The sequence below is a fragment of the Melospiza georgiana genome, chromosome 7 (genome assembly GCF_028018845.1).
Source record: "Melospiza georgiana isolate bMelGeo1 chromosome 7, bMelGeo1.pri, whole genome shotgun sequence".
NCBI lineage: Eukaryota > Metazoa > Chordata > Aves > Passeriformes > Passerellidae > Melospiza > Melospiza georgiana.
In genome coordinates this window covers 29,903,877-29,922,918 of record NC_080436.1, presented here as the reverse complement: position 1 = coordinate 29,922,918, position 19,042 = coordinate 29,903,877, and the positions used below count along the sequence as shown (strand labels likewise).

The window sequence follows — 19,042 nt, the reverse complement described above, 5'->3', positions numbered from 1 at the left end:
ACATCGGAGTGCTACCTTGCTCCTGCTCCCTCTGGGATACCAAGCAGCTGCTTGCAGCAGTCCCCCGATGGGAATTGAGTCCCTGCTCCATCTGTTTTTCATGCAAACCCTTGCTGCTTCACAGGGTGTTGCTGCTCCCTGTAGGGTGGGAATCCTCACTGTTCCCTTTTCCCTACCATTTTTAAGAGAGTCTGGCTTTTAAGATGACTTTTTGTTTTTAAGCCATGTTAAGAAGTTTTGACACTGTGGGTAGATGCTTCACAGTATCCTGTCACGTTTTTCTGTTTGTTAACTCAGCCTTCTCTGCTCCCCCTTTACAACCAGGCACATCTCCTCTACAGCCAGGTTAGGGATATGGTCCATGCTCTGCCTTCTCACAAACTAGATCATCAGGGATGCTCACATGAGCCTTTCTTTGGAGAAGTATTACTGCAGCTGTGATAATCTGTTTGTAGGCAGACAAGTTTTGGTTTGTTTTTAATTAGATCAATGAGTGTAGCTGGAAAATCTGGCAGGATTTTGAACATGTAAGCTGCTGTTTCAGAACTGAAGACAGACAGATGTGTTCTAAAGCTTATCTGATTTTTCCGGCTACACTAATTGATCTAATGACTGATATTACCTTTTTCTTGCAATTTTCCCCTTTCCTAATTTCTCTGAGGTTGACATGCACAAGCCTGCACCCACCCAGCTGTGCTGGAAGAATAATTAATTGAAGAACTACAGGAATGGGCATAACAAAATTGCACTGGACTTGCTGCTGCTTACTTACATGAGTTCCCTCTACTGGTCAGCAGCGGAATATTTCAAATATACCCTTTCCTCATTTGCTACAAGTTAATGGTTCTCCCTTGGTCCAAGTGCTTGGGGTGATTCTCTCCTCTTTATCAAAGCTCTGGCTAGAAGTGTTATGTGTATTAGCTGAACCAGGAAATCCTCAGTGCCACCAAGATGTGCAGGAGGAATTAATTATGTGTTTGCCGAAGACTTTAAAGGGAGCCATGAAAGAGGCAGGGAGCTAGAGTAAAGGGAGAAGAAAATATTAGACAAACAATAAATATCAGAAAACATATAACCTCTGTGCTACACTTGGAGATGAGCTGCCTTGCTATTCTTCTTAAACAGTTCCACTTGCAATTAATGGATTCTTAAGTAGAGTTATAAAGAAATTAAGCTACATGCATACAAAATAAAGATAGCTGTGTCAGTATTCAGGACTAGAGCTCAGTTTCCAGTGTTTGGCAGCTCTTGAGTGAGGACTGATGGAATACTTGAGCTTTTTTTTTTCTTGACCATGACCGCACAGTCCTGAAGAATCATTGAGAGCTCAGGGCTGCTCAGGATTCACTGGCTGCTGCCACAGCATGAGCTGCACGGCCTGGGGAAACACTACAGGCACAGCCACTTTCCCTGGTGCATCATTTATATATACACGAGAGGTTTGGCCTAGGGGAAGCAGGAGTAATTCTGCCTGCACTCCCATAGAGCTGGGGGAATCCTCGTTGAGTCAGCTCTAATATTGCCTGAGATTTGGCACAAAGCATGTGAATACAGGAAAGAACTGAAAATCTGTGGGTGAATGAATCTAGATGGACTCTATCCCAGAGTCTCTGAGAACCAGCTAATGAACAACTCCAATTACCTTTATAAATATCAGGGACCTTAGGCAAACCCCCAGTGCCATGAATTGCAAAGGTAATACAAAAGTGTTAGTGAGAAAGCAGGCTCATTTCTGCCCTGCTAATTGAGTCACTGTTAAGCTACAGAAGTGCAATGCACTGAAGTCCCACAAGTAGCATGAGTAAGTCTGTGTGGGAAATGTCAGTTGGATTTGGGGATCAGACAGAGCATCTGTGAGCATACGGGCCCACAATCGCTAGAAAAAGCCCAGGCCTTCCCCATTCAACCAAGCACATCAATGGGGTGTTAAATCCTGCTCTGTCTGTAAAATTTGGCAGCCAGGGCTATACTAGAGAGTGAAACTAGGAGAAACAAATGGGATTGACTCAACAGTGCTTTCACTTACAGCAGTGGAAACTCATTGAAACAAATCTGTGTCAGTATTAATATGTAGGAAGACCTGAATTAATATTTGAGAGGCAACATATCACATACCCTGATGAAATGAAAGGTGGTTCAGCTGAGCTGACAGCTGAGCCAAGACCTAATGCTGAGCAGGGAGAAATCAAACATAATCACTTTTTGCACAGAGTTAGAGCTGCAGATTCTCAGCTGGTTAAAAATGTAGCTTCACTCGTCCATACATCTAAAGCAAAGAGGGTGGTATTGGTGTCTTAAATAATCTTGTGATGTGTAAATAGAAATTGGCTTGGACAGGAAGGCTGCTGTAGAGATTGAAACCTGGCTAATGGACTGTGAACATTGGGCAATTGTTGATGGGAACAAACAGGGCTATGGGGAGGAGTTGTTTGGGACGCTGCAAGCAGTAATGCAAGGTTTGGCTTTATTTAATATCTTCATTAACGACCTTGGAGAGAGTGCAGTCGGTGTGTTAATTAAATGAGCAGTAGATATTAAACTGGGAGGTGTGTCAAAAAAACAGCCACTGGTAGAGGACTAATGGAAAATGACCTGAGGAGGTTACAGAGGAAATAACAAGGTGAGAGGCAACATGGGGAGAAAATAAAGCAATCCTGAGGAAAATAATCAAGAAGCAGCTATTTAGAGGGTGGGAGAATTTGGAAAGCAGTAAGACTATAAGAGACTGAATGGAGTTAGCAGATGGCAAATTGGGCCCAGTTTTTACTTTTATTTTTATTACTTCTTTTTTCACCACTGCAGTTACACCTTTGCAATTCTCAGTCTAAATGCAGCACTGTGGGCTGGCACGAGGCTGCATTACTTGTGCTGGTGAATAAGCAGCTCTGAGGCCTCAAAGCTGCTTGCTTCAGTATGAGAGCAGCAGGGCAGTGGGAGCTGTGCCCCCAGACAGCCCCAGAGTAGTTGCCATCAGCTGGAGCCCAGTACAGCCCAGTGCTCCAAACCTGCACCTAGTGATTAATGTCAGTTTTAAAGGGCCGTGATTATGCCTCTGGTGAATTTGTCTGAGTACTGGAGGATGCTGAGCCTCTCTAGTAACACTCTGTGTGCGTGGGGCACCCAGGAAGGGCATTCACCAAGGCAAGGAGTGCAATGAGGAGACAGTTTGCACCTTCCCACACAGCTGAGATCATGTCTGCTATATCCTGTGCATCAGCTATATTGGGAAGCAGTTGGGGCAGCCTTGAATTCCTCTTTTGTGTCTGGACACCACGTAATGGGTGTTGCCACCCCCAAATCATAGGCAAGCTGGGGCTAAATTGCAAGCTTTAGGCTAGACACCTGCACTTGCCAGTGGGAAGATTTCCATGACCTCCTCAGACTTCAGTTTCCAGTTCAGAAAAATACTTCAGTTTGCCTTACTATTACATGCAGTTTGTTTTGCCATCTTACTCATGTGCTTGAAGTCAGAGATGTGCCAAAGCATCCTTCTGACAATGGTCCTTTATGCTGCCAGCTCTAAAGGGTTTTATAAGTTTACAATGGCAGTAATATAACTTCACTCCCTCCTAAGTGCAAGGATAAAATAGCTATTTTCAAACAGCTATAAATAACTTTAGCTATTCATTTTCTGATAATTGGATGTTAGTTCTATTGTCAACCTGAGCACATCTACAGATGCTGCTGTCATTTGGGGGTTGTTTAATTTATTTACCAATAACAGTGAACAAAGAATCTCCAGTCTAAAAATATGGTAAGTTTCCATCCAAAAAGAAAATGCAATCATAAGTTTAGTGTCCCAGTGGGATTTTTTTGTATCTCTTTTTGAGATGAATAACCTTCTTATATAGAAAATAGGTTCCTCATCTGTACATCTACACTTCACTGTAAATCCTGCAAACAGCCTTATTGAATTCACCAGGAAAAAACTCAATACATAAACCCTGGCCACTGCTTCCTTTGACTCCATGTAGGCAGAGCTTAAGAGATTTTATAAAAGCATCAGGTGAGATAGTTTTCTTGGCATAAGACACTAAGCAAATTTTAAAGAAATATCAGAAAGAGGAGTCATTCAAGTCCTAAAAATCACTCCTAGCTTGGAGAAAATACATGGGTCTCATAAGGTCTTCCTGGCAACTTTCCATCTTTCCAGGGTTATTTGTAATTCTTAGCTCAAGAGGCACAGCAGTGTTGTGGCATCCAGTTGATCAGAAGAAAGGGAGCATGTGGGTGGGCCAGACGTCATGTATTTTCTCAGTTATTGCCAAAAGAGGTTATTTTAGTTGCGTGGTTTATTTTGTTGAAATGTAATTATTATGCTAATTATTCCCAAATTTACTGATTAATTATAATTCCAAGATCTCTGCCCTGGTACTTCCAGAGATGTACAAGCTTTGGTAAATGTTTCATAATATTAATATATTTCCACAGCCCTGAGTCATTTGGCTAGTGTTCCAACAAAGCAAAAAGTAACATCCTTTAACAAGGAGGCATGTCTAGCTCCATGGAACAGCTGATCTGCATCAAAAAGGCATTTTGCTCAATCTGATTTCACTGCAAGAAGCAAATGGCTTAAAAGGAGCACAAAAGAACCTAAATGTTGGATCTTGGTTTCATTACATCATTGCACAATTCCCTTATCCCTCCGTTTTCCTGGGGAATGAGGGGGCGTAATGGCCATCCCACTGTTGCTACAGGAGGTCTGTTGGATGCTGTTAGGAAAGTTGGAAAGGCTGCCTCAATTCTTTTAGGGATAATTGTGTGGCTGAGTTCAGCAGGAGTGTTTTCCTTCATTTCTGCAGCGGAAGGACGAGGGATGCACAAGGGCTTCATTTGGATTTACTAAGAGGAATGGGTTGGCTACAAAGTTGCTGTCTGCTCCCTGGACCCTGATTTTAGACCTTCTGCTGTGTTCACAGTGGATGGTCAGGGTTAGCAGTGATTGAAGTTCTTGCCCCTGGTTCCTTCATGCCTGCACTCATCCTGGGGTGAAGGAAAGGGGAGGATTTCTCTGTAGTGCGCTGGGACGTTCAACATTGCAAACAAAATTCCAAGGTGGAAACCTAAAGCTGTACAGCCATGGCACAGGCAGCGTGTCTCCTGATGAGCCATGGAAAGGTGTGCACTGCATTGTTCAGCCTCTCCAAAGGCTAAAGTGGTGGTAACCATAAAAACTGAAAAAAAAATGTTTGAAGCTGCCCAGGGAAGTTCTCACACTTTTTTTCTTTTTTACCTTTCTAAAGAGGAAAATGTCATGGGTGGGAGGTAGAAGAAGTGAAATTATACCTGTTTACAGAGAAATAGTGGAGGAGCTGTGAGGCTGGGGGATATTGTCCTTGCTTACTGACTTCACTGGGATTCTGGTGCTGCATAGCTGGTGAAGATTAACCTACAAAACTCCTGGGAAACTTGCTGACTCTTCCTCCACAACTCCCAAAATAGAAAGATCTGGAGCTCAGAGAGAATGCTGAGCTCTGAAAAGCTGAGTGCTTTCTACATGAGCAGATTAAGGAAATCTTGCCATCATATGTTACCCTGTGGGAACTACATTATGGCCCTAATTTTAGTATTAGTTGTACGAGTATCAGAAGCTTTTAGAAGTATCATTTTCACTTAACTTTTCAAAAATATATGGGCTTCCTTTTAATTGTGAGTGCGGAGATGCCCATCTACTTTTTAAATCAAGTTTTGAAATTTTCATGACTTCATATTGGAAATTGAAACATTTGATCTGTTTATGTGTGCAAGAAATGTTTACACAGCTTATACTTGCAGCTGTGGGATGGGAGTTGAGTAGTACTGGAAGTCCCATACTGTTATGTGTAAAGATGTTTTGATACATCTGGGAGAATGTAAGCAAGTAGGTCAGTGGATAATGACTTAATGATTTGGAGCAGAGGTAGAATTTGGGGAACTAGTGGCAAGGTCTTGCTGGAGGAAAATGAACAAATGGAAAATCTGAATGATGACCTAGGCTAAAAATATCAATGGAGAAAGCTGAACAAAGTTAAATGTATGCATGTGGTACAACAGAGTCATGTTTAACACACCCAGCACTGGGCAGGAACTGGGAGAAGCAGCCTGTGAATGCTCTGCCTATGGTGCGACCCTTCCCCTCAGACTCCTCCACTGCTAACTGCACACTTGCATGAGTGATCAGATTGTTCATATAATTCCATAAATATGGAATTACTCAGGATTCTGCTGTGCTTGGCACGGACATGCGATTCACCAACAACAAGACTGGATCTCTTGGTTAGTTGACATTCACCTATAAGGGAGCAAGCTGCTGCTCTTTTACAGTCTGTTAAAGCCATAACCATTGTAGTCCATATGAAAACATTCCTGCTTGACAAAGCAGAGTTCCTGGGTCAAATATTTTTTCAAATTATATCAGTCATATGCCAATGCAGCCTAAAGGCTGTGTAAGGTGTCATTTAAAGAAAGCAGTTAAGTTGGGCTTGCTTTTGAGTGATCCACTTGGCTTGTTAGAGCGTGCTGGGCGCTTTCCTTCTGCTAACAGGCCCTTGAACTGAGGTTAGTGGTGAACAGACCAAAAGAAACAAATTGTATCAGCTATGCCAGGATGTCATGGCTCATACTGTGAGGGAGGAAGCAGGTAAAAGAAATAATTGTTAGTGAAATGGAGTACTTTTCCTAAGTGCATCCACAGGTTTTCATATTAGCTCAGTCTGGCCTCACTTTTTACATGGAATATTATGCTTGCACAAATACCAGAAGCTTCTTTCTTCTCAAGGCAGGATAGGACCAAAATGAGGGCCTGAAATGCATTTTCCTTGGTGTTTGGAATACATCAAGTGTATGGCACGGAGATTTTGTCAAAACTAATTTGCAGCAGTAAGCATTGATCAGGCTTTTGGTTCTTTCTGCTTACTGAGCAGACAGTTGTAAAAGCTTGTAGTTGCTGGCAAGGGCAGTCAGTAGTGTTTGATATGGGAGGAAGCAGACAATAAGAGGAAGATACAGGTTGAGTGTCAGGAAAAATGTCATTGGAAGGGTCTGGAGGTGCTGAGATGACTGACAGGTCTATTGCCCTGGAGGGTGCAGGAGGGCTCAGGTTGCAAAGGCAAGTCTCTCTCTTTTCCTTCCCTGAAACCTCTGCTGAGCTCTAGTGCTGGCTGGGCTGCTTCAGTCAGCTTTGCTGCTGCAGCCACTGCCAAGTCCCTGCAAAAGCACCAAAGGACTGTCCTTTCCAGGAGGACATGCTGGGCATTGTCTTCAGGAAGCACTTCTTGGCCCTGGTCATACTGAGGACCTGGCTCAGGGGGGCTGAGGGGATGAGACACTGGCAGGAGTTGGGCTGGGAGCCAGGGTCTGGTCTGTGTTGGGTTTTGTGATGAGCTGGTGACAACTTTGGTGACAACTCTTGCCTTTCCTGTTGGGACTGATCAGTATTGCTGGGGGCATCCATGGGTGCAGCAGGACGATCCCATCCCACAGGAACTGCAGTGAGTTCAGGCTGTCAGGAGGCTCTGTTCTCAATGGCATAACCCACACAGCAATAAGGAAATGCCTTCCAAAGGGAAAGTTGTTTGCCATCTCTGTAGTGTCACTGTGAAGAGCTGTGGGATGAGAGCAGGGGTTAAAACTCTGAGTAAAGCAGCACAGGAGTCGACCCAGCGAGATTTAACTGCAGCCTCTTCTCCTGCAGGGAATGCATGAGTGTGTCTGTGTACATCTCTAAATTTCACTGCTGCCTAATTTCCCTTCTACAAAATATCAACCAATTTCTAGTGCCAAGGAACCTAATCATCTGTTTATTAAAATGAGACAGACAATAAGTTTGTGGGGGGAAATGTTAAAGCAGTGCACATTGATCATGCTGATTTAGGACAGTACTGCCACTGCAGCATTTCCAGAGACAAATTATTTGTGGCTAATTGTATTATAAATTCCACTAAGCCATTTTATGCGGTATTTACTTAAGATATAAACCCTCCATCCAAAATAAAACCAAAAAGAGCAAATGACCGGTTGAGGTGTTTTTCTTAAGTAAGTACTACATGAACATAAGAAGAGAGAGAAGGAAAAATGCAAATCATGTTAATTAATTGCTAAATCTCTTGTAATGGGCTAGTTTTAAATATTGTGGAACATGTTAAAACTCATAGAGATTTTCCATCCCAAAGCCAAAGAAGTTGAGTCCTGAGGTCTTTGTCCTTATATCAAGATGGTCCTGAGCTATTGCAGGTCAGGGTTTTCATCTCACTAAGTTTCAGAGGTGGCAATCCTGTCATGCCATGAATCTTAACCAACCAGACAAGGCCTGGATGCTGCAGCAGGGAAAGTCAAGAGAGTCCAGAGAAACTGTGGCAGTGGGACTCAGCCTCTTCATCTTCCTTCCTGCTGTGGCCATGGAGTTATGGTGCCAGCAGTGGGTATTCCAGACTAGGAACATCAGTAGGAAACAGTAGCCATTGTGTACAGCCAGTGTGAACATCTGTGGGGCTCACCAGAGAGCAACCCCCCCAAATACTTGGTGGTAGTACTTAGAAAAGTGCCTTTTTACAGGGAGTCTCAAACTTTGTTTTTCTCAAGCTGGGTCAGAAGACACGGAGGCGCAGAGCAGTTAATTGGATTTCCCAAGGAAGCATAGCAAGCACTGGAGGACTGAGGCTGGCTTCCTTCTTTCCCAGCCTCCAGCACAAAGCTGCAGACTGTTGGCCACACTACTTTAATATTTCTTTGGGTGACTGTGAGCAAAGCATGACATTTCCTTTTTTACTTCCATAATGAAGGGCACAAATTCTCATTTCTTGAAAGTATTTGTCACTTAGAGTATGCCTATACAAATTCTCTCATTGGTTCCTACAAGTCTTGTGCTATGGGATCAATTTAGGGAGTCCGGGCAGGGGGAGATTGCAGTCAGACCAGGAGGGGGCTGGGTCTCCTCTGGTTTTCATATGAGATGTTTCAGGCAGTGCTTATTTCTGAAAAACTTATTTGGTGGTTCAGCAATTGGGAGATTTCTTTGCCAGGGTAGCTTTGGCACAGGAAAGCTTTTCTTTCTAACATCTTGTATGAAATTGGGAGTTGTAAGCTCCCAAGGTAGCTGTAGCTGTCAGTCTGCTGATTAGAAGAAAACATTTTCTTTTCTTCCTCCTCCTCTCCCCCTCCCCATGCAGTAAAATGATTTGATTACAAAGAAACAGGGAGATAAATGTACTGCCTGTGGTCTTGTCTTTGAGCCCAGGGTAGCTGATCCTTTCAGTGGTCACAGCTGGGATGTGGATGAAGCCTGACTGTGCAGTAGGGAGCCCACTGCTGTCAGGTCACCCTGCTGGGGCTGGGGGGACAGAGCCTTCCCCACAAACTTCCACCTGCCCTCAGGCAGAGCAGAGATTTCTCACCTTGCTGAGGGAGCCACTTTGCCTGAAGTTCAGTGGGTTGAGTAAAGCTGAAGGAGCTGGGTAGTTCATGGATTCAAGCATTAGTTAATTAGTTCTCACCTTGCCCTGAGCTGGGTCAGGCAGGAGGGGTTTGTCTCAAGGGGGAACCGAGGTGAAGTGGCTCCTCACTAAAGCAGCATCAGATCGTGCCAGAACAGCCATTAGGGCCCAGGACTAGCTGGCTCATTAGACCTCTCCATCTCTGCTCCTGACGGGAGAGATGCTCATACTCCCTTAAATGTGCTGTTAATTAAATGTTCCCTGAAGATAAGGATGCTGTAGCAGCACGCCTGATGTTGACTCCCAGATCAAAGGACTGAGTTCCCTGCACAACAGCCATTAAAGGTGCACTTTGGAGTGACATAGACCAGAGATAGGCATAAGAAATTTAAGCCAGGGGTTAGGTGAAAAAATTGTGATAAAAGTAATTTAGAAAAATTCATAGAAATCAGATGACTGTGAGGATGGAGAAAGTTTCATAGAATTATTGAACACATACACACAAAGTGTGATTTTATCCTTGCACATAGGTAACAGCTGGCATAGCAATGGTCTTTAATCTGGGGAGAGGGGGACATCTGCTTGTTGGTGGGAAGAGGGGAGGGAGAAAAAATCATTTCTAAATTTTTCTGGTAAAACGGGCATTTGTCATTCTAATTTTTTATGTTATTGTTTCCGACAATTGTTACGTGGTTGTTAAATTTTTTAAAGTAATTTTAGATTTTCCAAAAGTGACCATGATTTGTTACTTATACTGTAGCTTACAGAAGTGACACACTTAATATCGGGGGGTCCAAACCTGGATATCTACCAATGGAGATGGAGATCAGGTAAATGCACACCTGCTCTTCCAAAGAGGAAAAGGTTGGCACCGTATGGCACCTGGTTTGAGAGGGAGCCACAAGCTGAGCCATGAGCATTTTGGATGAGGTTAGAGCTGAGCCATGAGCATTTTTGACGAGGTTAGAGCTGAGCGCTGCCGTTAATCGCCAGCCTTCGTGTAGGCCCAGCATGGCTTTGTGTGACAGTGGTGTTCAGACACGCCATCCACCAGGAGACTCCGTGTCCCTGGAGAGGGCTCTGGCTCCATCCCCAGCAGTAGCTGAGCACAGGGCAGCTGAGGGACACCCGGCAGGAGCTCTGGTCCCCAAGCCCAGCCCGTAGCGAGCGCGAGGCGCCAGCTTGCTCTCCCAGCCGGAGGGAAGGTGGTGGTGGCTGCAGCAGAGTCTGTCTGGAGCAGGCAGGTGAGAGGGAGGTGCCTGCAGGTAGAAAAGAGTAATTGTGTGGCACTGTGGCCATACCTGTCATCTCCTCTTCTCTTTTACAGACACTTAACAAGAACAACTTGATACCGGATGACAGAACCAACTTCTATCCACTGCAGCAAACCAATGTGTACACGACAACCTATTACCCCAGTACACTGAATAAATATGATTACAGGCCCGAGGCCTCCCCTGGAAGGACCTTTACCAACAGCTGATGATGGACAGATCCTATGGGACTGGATTACTTCCTATATGATTTTTTTTAAAATTGATTTTATGGACCAAATACCGGCCCAGCTTCTAGATGTAAATATTGTACAGTAGGGTCTTTTTTTTTTTTTTTCCTTTGGTTAATTGTGTTTCTTGTAAACAGCACATCTCCTTACAAGGACAAGAATTCAAATGGACCATTTGCAGAGCTTTTGTGGATATTTGTCTGGAGATGGCTCTTCTACTGCAACTGTTTATGGCTGGAAGGTCAGCATGCTGTCCAAGGCTGAGGTTGTCGAGGAAGGGGCTGTGTGCTGGGCTTGGTGACCATTGAGCAGCCGCACAAAACACACAGGAGCACTCCAAGAAGGCAAGAGGTGGCCTCCTGGAGCAGGGCTGGATGCATCATTCCTGAGCCAGGACAACAATGGTGTGCCAGATGACACACAGCTCATGGGACGGGCCAAACAGAACTCCATCACACCAACAACTTGATGAACATTTTCTTTTTCCTTTTTTTTTTAATTTTTATTTTTGATTTTTTATGTTTCTGAGGAAAAAAAAAAAGTAGTAACTTTCTAGGGCAGTGTTCCCTATATCTTCAAGAGAATCTTTTCATATTACAGGAAATACTCTCTGCAGCCTTCTTTGGTAATATGCAGTTCAGCTGATGAGAAACAACACACAAAGAAAGTGCATTATCCAAAGAAGCTTTCCAGAATGTTTCCAGTCTTAATTAAAAGAAAATTATACAGGCAGTGAGACACTGAGAAAAGTAAATGTTGGAATAACATTGGAGACATGAACTTGGAGTGCCTAACAAACAAAGATGTTTATATCACTGGAAAAAGAGATGTGATGATTGCCGCACAAGAGCTTTTTTTCTTTCTTCCTTTTTCTTTTTTTCTGAGACAGTATTAACTCTTTTTGTTCTAGCTTTGATCCTGATTGTGTCTGCCAGGAGAGGCAACTTTAGAGGCCGTGCTCTTCTTGTGGGAAATCACCTTGCTTTGGGCTAATATTTTCTCTTGTTTTATTATTGGGTTTTAGTTCATATACTTTCAAAAAATGAGTGATTCTGACTTTGCAGGGGGAAGGTATTTTTTTAAGGAATGTTTCCATAGTCTGACATGACCCAGAAAGTCTGCTGCACATTCTTACAGCGTCTTCTACTCAGTACTCTATGAAATAGTAACACAACTGAGTAAAGTGCGTTGTTTGCCAATATTTCTTTAATTTTTCTGAGAAAAAACAATCCAACAAACAAATGCTGCTGCAGCTATTGAAGTAAATTGGAGCGGTGGCATTATTAAACAGTATATCCAGCCTTGAAATGTAATTTTGTGTATGTGTGTGACTGTGTCTATAAGAACTGTATTAGTCTGATGCAGAAGCCATGTTGTCTACAACCAGATGTTTGTCTGACATAATTGTTTGGCAAAAAGGAAACTTATTGCTGGTGCTTAATGTACAACTACATCCAGTGTGTTAGCAACGTGAACAAGTTCACCGCTGTTACCATTCAGTGTTTCTAAATATTTATGATGAACTCCTGATGCTAAGTATTTTAGAATGTCGCAATACTGAGCATGAGATAAACGTACACCCTGAAATACGCATGAGCTCCACGTGGTCCTGAGCTTGGCTTTGTTGTCCGCACCTTCCCCGAGCAGTGCCCGGCCCGGCTCGGTCTGTCCCTGCACTCCTGTCTGTCCCCGCTTGGTTCCGGATCTCGCTGTGAGCCCACATCGGTTGTTTCTCGGTGCTGTTCCTTTGCAGTTGCTTGTTTGGGAGCCCAGCTTGGGCCGTGTACTCAGCTCTTTCACGTAGGCAGCTGGTAGGAAATGAAGAAAGCCCGTGCTACTTGTGACAAGTATATTGCTTTTCCTGCGAGGGAGAGCCAGTGTGACTCTGCAAGCCTGTGTGTTATGGTGGTTTGACCGGAGGGCAAGTATACAATAGCCTCCCATTTTTAAATTACTTTGTTTGACTTCAGTTTGCAGTGATTGAAAGCTGTAGGGATATTTGTAATAAAGTGGGGTTATTAGCACTGCCACAAGGACACCTTAGGCTCAGCAGTGCCCACCATTTTCAGCAGCTGCTTTTCTTATTTAGCAGCCCACCTTGTTTCTGCTCAGGTGAAATAGATGGGGCAGAGGGAGAGAGAGAGATGCCCTTAAATAGATTTTAAGCAGTGGAGTCAGGAGCTGATGCAGACCTAGCAGAATGTCTGGAGCACCTGCTGCAACTCTCCAAGTTGGCACAGTGGTTCAGCAGCCCTGAACCCTCAGCAGCACAGCCAGGCAAGAGCAGCTGGAGCAGAGCAGGATCACCAGGGAAGCAGGGTAGCACTGGTGGCAGGCAGCCTTCAGGGAGGCCCTTCCCAGGCCCTAAATCCCATTTGAGGAGTGATGACTTCGTGCCTCGTGCCATAAGGAGTTCACTGTGTCTCACTGAATTTCCACATGCCCCTCAGCAATATTTAAAATTCTGACTTAATGTAGTTCTAACAAGTATGTAGCCCAAGGGTTGGAAATTATTACATTAGACTATCAGGATGGGATTTCCCAGCTTTAATTTATGTGATTCAGAAGAAAACACTGGCTCCCAAGATCATTTCAGCCATTGTAAAATCAAAGCCATCTCTGAGCTTCCCCATCAGAATATTCCCTGTATTAATACACTCTGCAATTACCATGCACGTGGCAAGATTGCAGCTGGAGTTTGAGGGAATGCAAGCAAGTCAAACCTTGAAATTATCTCAATCTTCTTCTATTTTTCCTTTCTCCTTTCCCCTCTCCCCTTTAAATTTTTTTCCATTTGTGGCTTCACAGAATAACATGATGTAAACTGATTTCTTTTTTGCAGAGTACCATATGAAATTATTTAAATGTTCAAGTCACCAAGATGGGTGATTATTGCCATTGTGCTCAGGAGGTGGATATTTTGTAGGCTATTGGAGGGCAGATGCTATGAGGGTGGTGCATGTGGTTATAGTTTCATCAAGACATTCTTTCTTATCAGCCATCCAAATGGATTCAGTCCTTTTTCATATAATTGGCAATCACAGCAAGGGGCTGTAGTCTCCATTCGAGCAGAAAGCAGAATCCAGGAGAGAGTAAAAAAAAGAAATCAGAACACTGTATTACTCAATTAATGTTTGCAGAGGAATGCAGTTCTGTAAGGACGATGTTAATGCAGTGTGAGAGTTGCATTTTTTATGAGCTCTGCAATGTGTGGCAGGTTAATGACGTGATGTGCAGGGATGTTCTTGCACTCCAGGTAATTTGGTACCTTGAGCATCAGGTCTGTAATATCCGTAGAAGTTTGAGTTGCTCCTGCAGCTGGATGTTAAACATGCTAAAATTTCCTATTCCTAATGCCATCTTAAACTGGAGTGGAAATGCATTTCCTTTGGGAGCATTTCCATTGCTTTCCAGAAAGTTCATTATGCTATATATATTTTTTCCTTTACTTCTAAGGCAGAGAAAAGGAACCCTGGGTGGTTCCTCTGTAGGTCTGGAGACACTGTGTCTCTGCAAACCCTTTGGATAGGATTCAGGTGTACAGGACATGAAATATGATGGAAATCTTACAGCCAAGTATGTAGTGGAAACATCTGTAATTAGGCCATTCTCTGTTTTTCCATGGAAATGGCTGCCTTTCTCCCAGCTGAGGGCTGTGCCTGCTGCTGTTATCCAGGCATGGTGTGCCCTTGCTGTCGGGTGTTCCTTGAGCAGCTGCCAGTAACTCACAGCTCACTGACAGACAAACCACTTGAGGATCACACCCTCACACAAGAGGTGCTGTCGCTCTAAAGGTGCACTTGAATGTTCAGCTTATGAGCCAGGGCTGCTCTCAAATGTATGACCCGTACAGATACATAGGAGAAAAACATTTATTGTCTAACCACCACTGTTCCTACTGCCTTATGTTCAGAAAATGAAGTGTTTGCTTTGAGATCAGCAGAGAGCAGGAATGGAGCCCGTGTCTGATGCAGACAATTTGATGCCTCCGGTGATAATCTGCTGTTCAGCCCACCTGGAGAGAAAACTGCTGTCCATTGAGATTGATTTATTCTTTGTACCAAATGTAGCGGGGGAGAGTTTTATATATATATATATAAATATCTATAAATATATATATAAAAATGTAAATGTAAAGTTTCTGTAACAACTTACTCTTCTTTTTGTAACAGTGTATACATCTATCAGTGGATAGATATGGTATATATTTATAATATATACACACGCAATATATATATTTAGCAAAATGCCTGCAGAGGAAACTTAGAATAAGAAAGGCAGTGCTGGTATTCAGATTCCACAGGGACAAACTGAAGAAAAAATCCTATAAAAATCTACTACCCTTTCCATTAGGTTTAAAAACACACTTTTGAGGTAAATGAAATATAATTTTTTATTGAAAAATAAATTGATTTTTCTAGTTAGAAATGCTGGTTCTCCCCTAAATCATTCTGGTTAAGAGTTATTAAGAAAGAGATACTTGATACTGTTTATATTTTCATAATAAGCCTCCTAAATTTCTCATGTGTATCACTCTATTGTTCTTGTAATTATAAGTAGGGAGTAATTGTGCAAAGAAAATTAAAATAGCAAGTAGGAGTAACAAGTCTTGTGCCATTAGAGCAAAAGACATCATCTGTTAGAATGGGGAAAATGTCATTTTCCATGTTAAAGAAGTCAGTAACTGCCTTCTGAGTTATTGATCAGCTTTGCAAACCTTGCCTTACAGTCACACCAGGAGGTTTTATCTGAAGTGTAGGAAAAGAAGCCCTGTGATCCCATATATTTTGTTTTTCAGAAGGGTCCAAAAAGGCCACCAGGCCATGGAGGCCCCTGGTGCCGTGGGTGTCTCTGGAGCTTTCTGTGTCCGTGGCCAAGGCTCTGCCTCACCTGTCCCCCCTGAGCCAGCCCTCACACACGGCAGGGCACAGCACCCTCGGAGCATGGCAGAAAGATACCCAGTAAATCAGCTCTGGAGCATTCATTCCTCTCCAACAAATCCCTTCAATGCCCTCATGACCAAAGCCTGAACTCCCAACAGATGAATCTCTCCCTTAAGCTTTTTAGAAGGAAGCTTCAGGTGGCTTCAAGAGCAGTTTGGGGGTAGCTGAGAGAGCTTTCTGTTTCCAGCTTTGTTTTTCCTGGTTGCCAGAACCTTCAAAACTGGGCAGAAACCCCTCTGGAGCTGGGTCCCAGTGGGACTTACCCAGTCTCAGCTCTTCTGCCTGGAAATTCCTTCTTTAGAACCTTTGGGCAAAATTAATGTGTTAACGCATTAATGCTGGCTGGAGGAGCAAAACGAGCTACCCGCTATTTACACAGCTCCAAACATTCGTGCTCAGTAGCATTTGGTGTAAATTTGGGTCTTGAACCTGTTACTGTTTCCATTCTGCCTCCAGCCTCAGCTGCAGACTCGCCCCTGCTATTCAAGAGGATTCAGTGCTGTAAGAGTAGCATTTGGCTTTCTGCAGGCCCCTGCCACGATTGGGTTTTAAACAAATCTGGTCATGAAAGTATTAACACTGCACTCTGGTGCTGATGCCTCTGTCAGCAGGACGCTGCTGATTCTCAGGCCACGGAGTCAAGCAGAGGTCGGCGTGGATGGGCCATTAATAACTGGAGCAAAAATGTTATTAGTACCAAAATGTCAAACAATGTAAAAGCCAGCCAGCTGCACAGCAGTGTGCTTTCTTTCCACACCCCTCCTTAGACAGCATCCAGACCTGCCCATACCTAAAAGCCATGTGCTTAATTAGGAGCATTCCCCCAGAGGAAGCTTTAGGGAGGATGCATGGTATATGAGATGGAAATGATAGGATTTAGTTTGTGGTTGAGGTGGGAGAGTGACAGATGCAATATTGGATCTTGGATACATGGGAAACAATTATGTGAACACAGAATGCTTGCCCCAAAACAATAAAACCTGAAGAGTGTTATTGGACTCTGTTGTGAAGGCACATCACCTTTCCTATGCAATCGAACTTGATGGTACTTTAGCATAAAGGTGACCTAGACTATTATCACTGCCTTTAGACACTGTGAATTTTTTTTGGGTACTCTGTATTTTTATATATTGTACAATGTAAAGAATAATTCAGAAATAAAACAGACCAACCTGACAACCCTGTGAGTTATTTCTCCTGCGTGACCAACGTGTGGCGGATCTGGAGCTCCTGACGGCTCCGGCAGGATCGGCCAGCAGGAATGAGGAGGAGCTTCCTCCTGACCTTTGTGGCCAGTGGCCATGCAACATCCACTCAGCTGGGGATGGGGAATCGCAGCATCCATCCTTCCTCCCTGTCTGCACTTTGGCCACATCCTGAGGCCCAGGTCTCAATTGTGTTTGTCACGAGTTGCAGTCTCTGGGGACACCAAATTGTGTTACTGGATGTAAGGCTCCCTTCCCCCATCACAACCTCCAACCAAACATGGGATGTGCCTTTCAAAGAAGGTATTTCTGAGTGAGGTGCCCACTGAGGTGAGATTGAATATGAAATTCAGGGTGCCAAATCCTTGTCCAGATCTGCAGTGAGCATCTCCCTTGTGCTCCTCAGCTCTCTGCAGGTGACACCGAGCCCCCAAGGGCACAACTGCTCTCTGTGCCAAGCCAGCAAAATACATTCATCCTCTGCAGAGCCTTTCAGCTGTGTGTGCTCAGCTGCAATGAAATCCTGTCGCTGCTGCTGCTGCTGCTGCTCAAGCCCTACATATTGATGCAAAAAGTTATGAAAAGCTGAGGGACATATTTTGATTGAAGGATGATCGTAGCCTCGTGTTGAAGAACGTTATAGCTCTTGTTGCATTTATTAATCAAAGTAAAGACCATGAAAAGTGACAGAGTCAGGAACATTTTAGTTTATGTTCCGATACAGCTTAAGACTTATATTGAAGTTCCATAGAGAAAATTACACCATAATGTCATAAAAAATAGATTGGATTGCTAATAACCTGAAACGTGCTACACCTGCATACGTAATACTTTAATCCTACTAAATCATAAGCTATCATTTGGGTGTTTTCATATTCTCAAGTGTGCATACAGGAATTTCTTTTCAATGCAGACCATTAAAAAGTAATTGAGAGGCACAAGAACAGTAAAAACAAACTTGCTGTGAATAAGATGGATTTTTTTTCTCAGTTAGTTTGCACGATAACACAGGGAGGTCATTTTTGAACAGTTTTGTTTTGCATCAAGACACCTCTGCATACAATTAGAGCAAAGTATTACGTTGGAACCAATTTCCAATTTCCCTTAAATCTGTCTACCACCACATTTTTTTTCTAGTTGCTAATTTGACTCATTAACATAACAGCTTCACTTGTAGCGTCAGTAAATTTTGTTCTCTCACCTTCACTGTTCATCCCAACTGTACCCTTTTCTCTCTTTAATTCTTAATTGTGTGAAAAACAGAAAGTTTCATTATCTTGTGGGTTTTCCATGAGGTGTGGGAGCACCCCCAGCAGCACAGGCAAAGCAGGGACCCAGGCCAGGCTGTGGGGCTGCTTGGGGGGCCCAGCAACAGCTGCAGCCCCACAGACCCCTCCAACCTGCCTTTGGTAGTGCTCAGAAGTTTGGTATTAAAAATGCAGGAAAAGGAAAAAGCAGAAATTTCCTCATGACTCGAGTCTGGTCTCACTGTTTCCTCCCAGCTCCCTGACAGAGCAGCTTTGGGGACAGGCTGGGCCAGGTGCTGCAGTGACAAACCTGTCCCAGCCCTGTCCCTCCATATGAAGCCCATTTGTTGGTGTTTTCTTCTCTGATAAGGGATGGAAATATCCATGGCTGCTGGGGCAGTTGCCTGGGCAAGGGCACTGCCAGCACTCGGTGCTGTGGGGGTGAGAGGGGCAGGAACTGCAGCCCAGTCCAGGTGACCCCGGTGCTCGTGACAACGCTGGAGCAGAGACTGGGATGAACGAGCTGTAACCACCACAGAGCAGCTGAGCAGAGGTGTTTGGGCACCCAGGCATTATCCAGAGCAAGTTAATTTCCTCCTCTGAACAGGCACCACATCGTGCAGATAGCATGGAAATAAGAAATATCCTGCAGCCTGATTTTAGCAAGGCTGCTGACTCTCTCATTCCTGAGCCTCATTTGCTGCCAGGAGCAGTGGCCAGGCAGAGCATTGTG

The 19,042-nt window shown here is 43.9% G+C and overlaps 1 protein-coding gene across 1 annotated transcript in view; it reads left to right on the top strand.

The window, feature by feature from the left end:
- Nucleotides 1–10,813, top strand: part of SEMA5B (semaphorin 5B) — a 197,772-nt gene extending 186,959 nt beyond the window's left edge. Inside the window, exons 24-25 of the mRNA XM_058027940.1 lie at nucleotides 10,171–10,240; nucleotides 10,738–10,813. Coding sequence (XP_057883923.1) covers nucleotides 10,171–10,240; nucleotides 10,738–10,745 — 78 coding nt within the window. The 3' untranslated portion in view covers nucleotides 10,746–10,813. The remainder of the gene's footprint in view (nucleotides 1–10,170; nucleotides 10,241–10,737) is intronic.
- The last annotated feature ends 8,229 nt before the right edge of the window (nucleotides 10,814–19,042 follow it).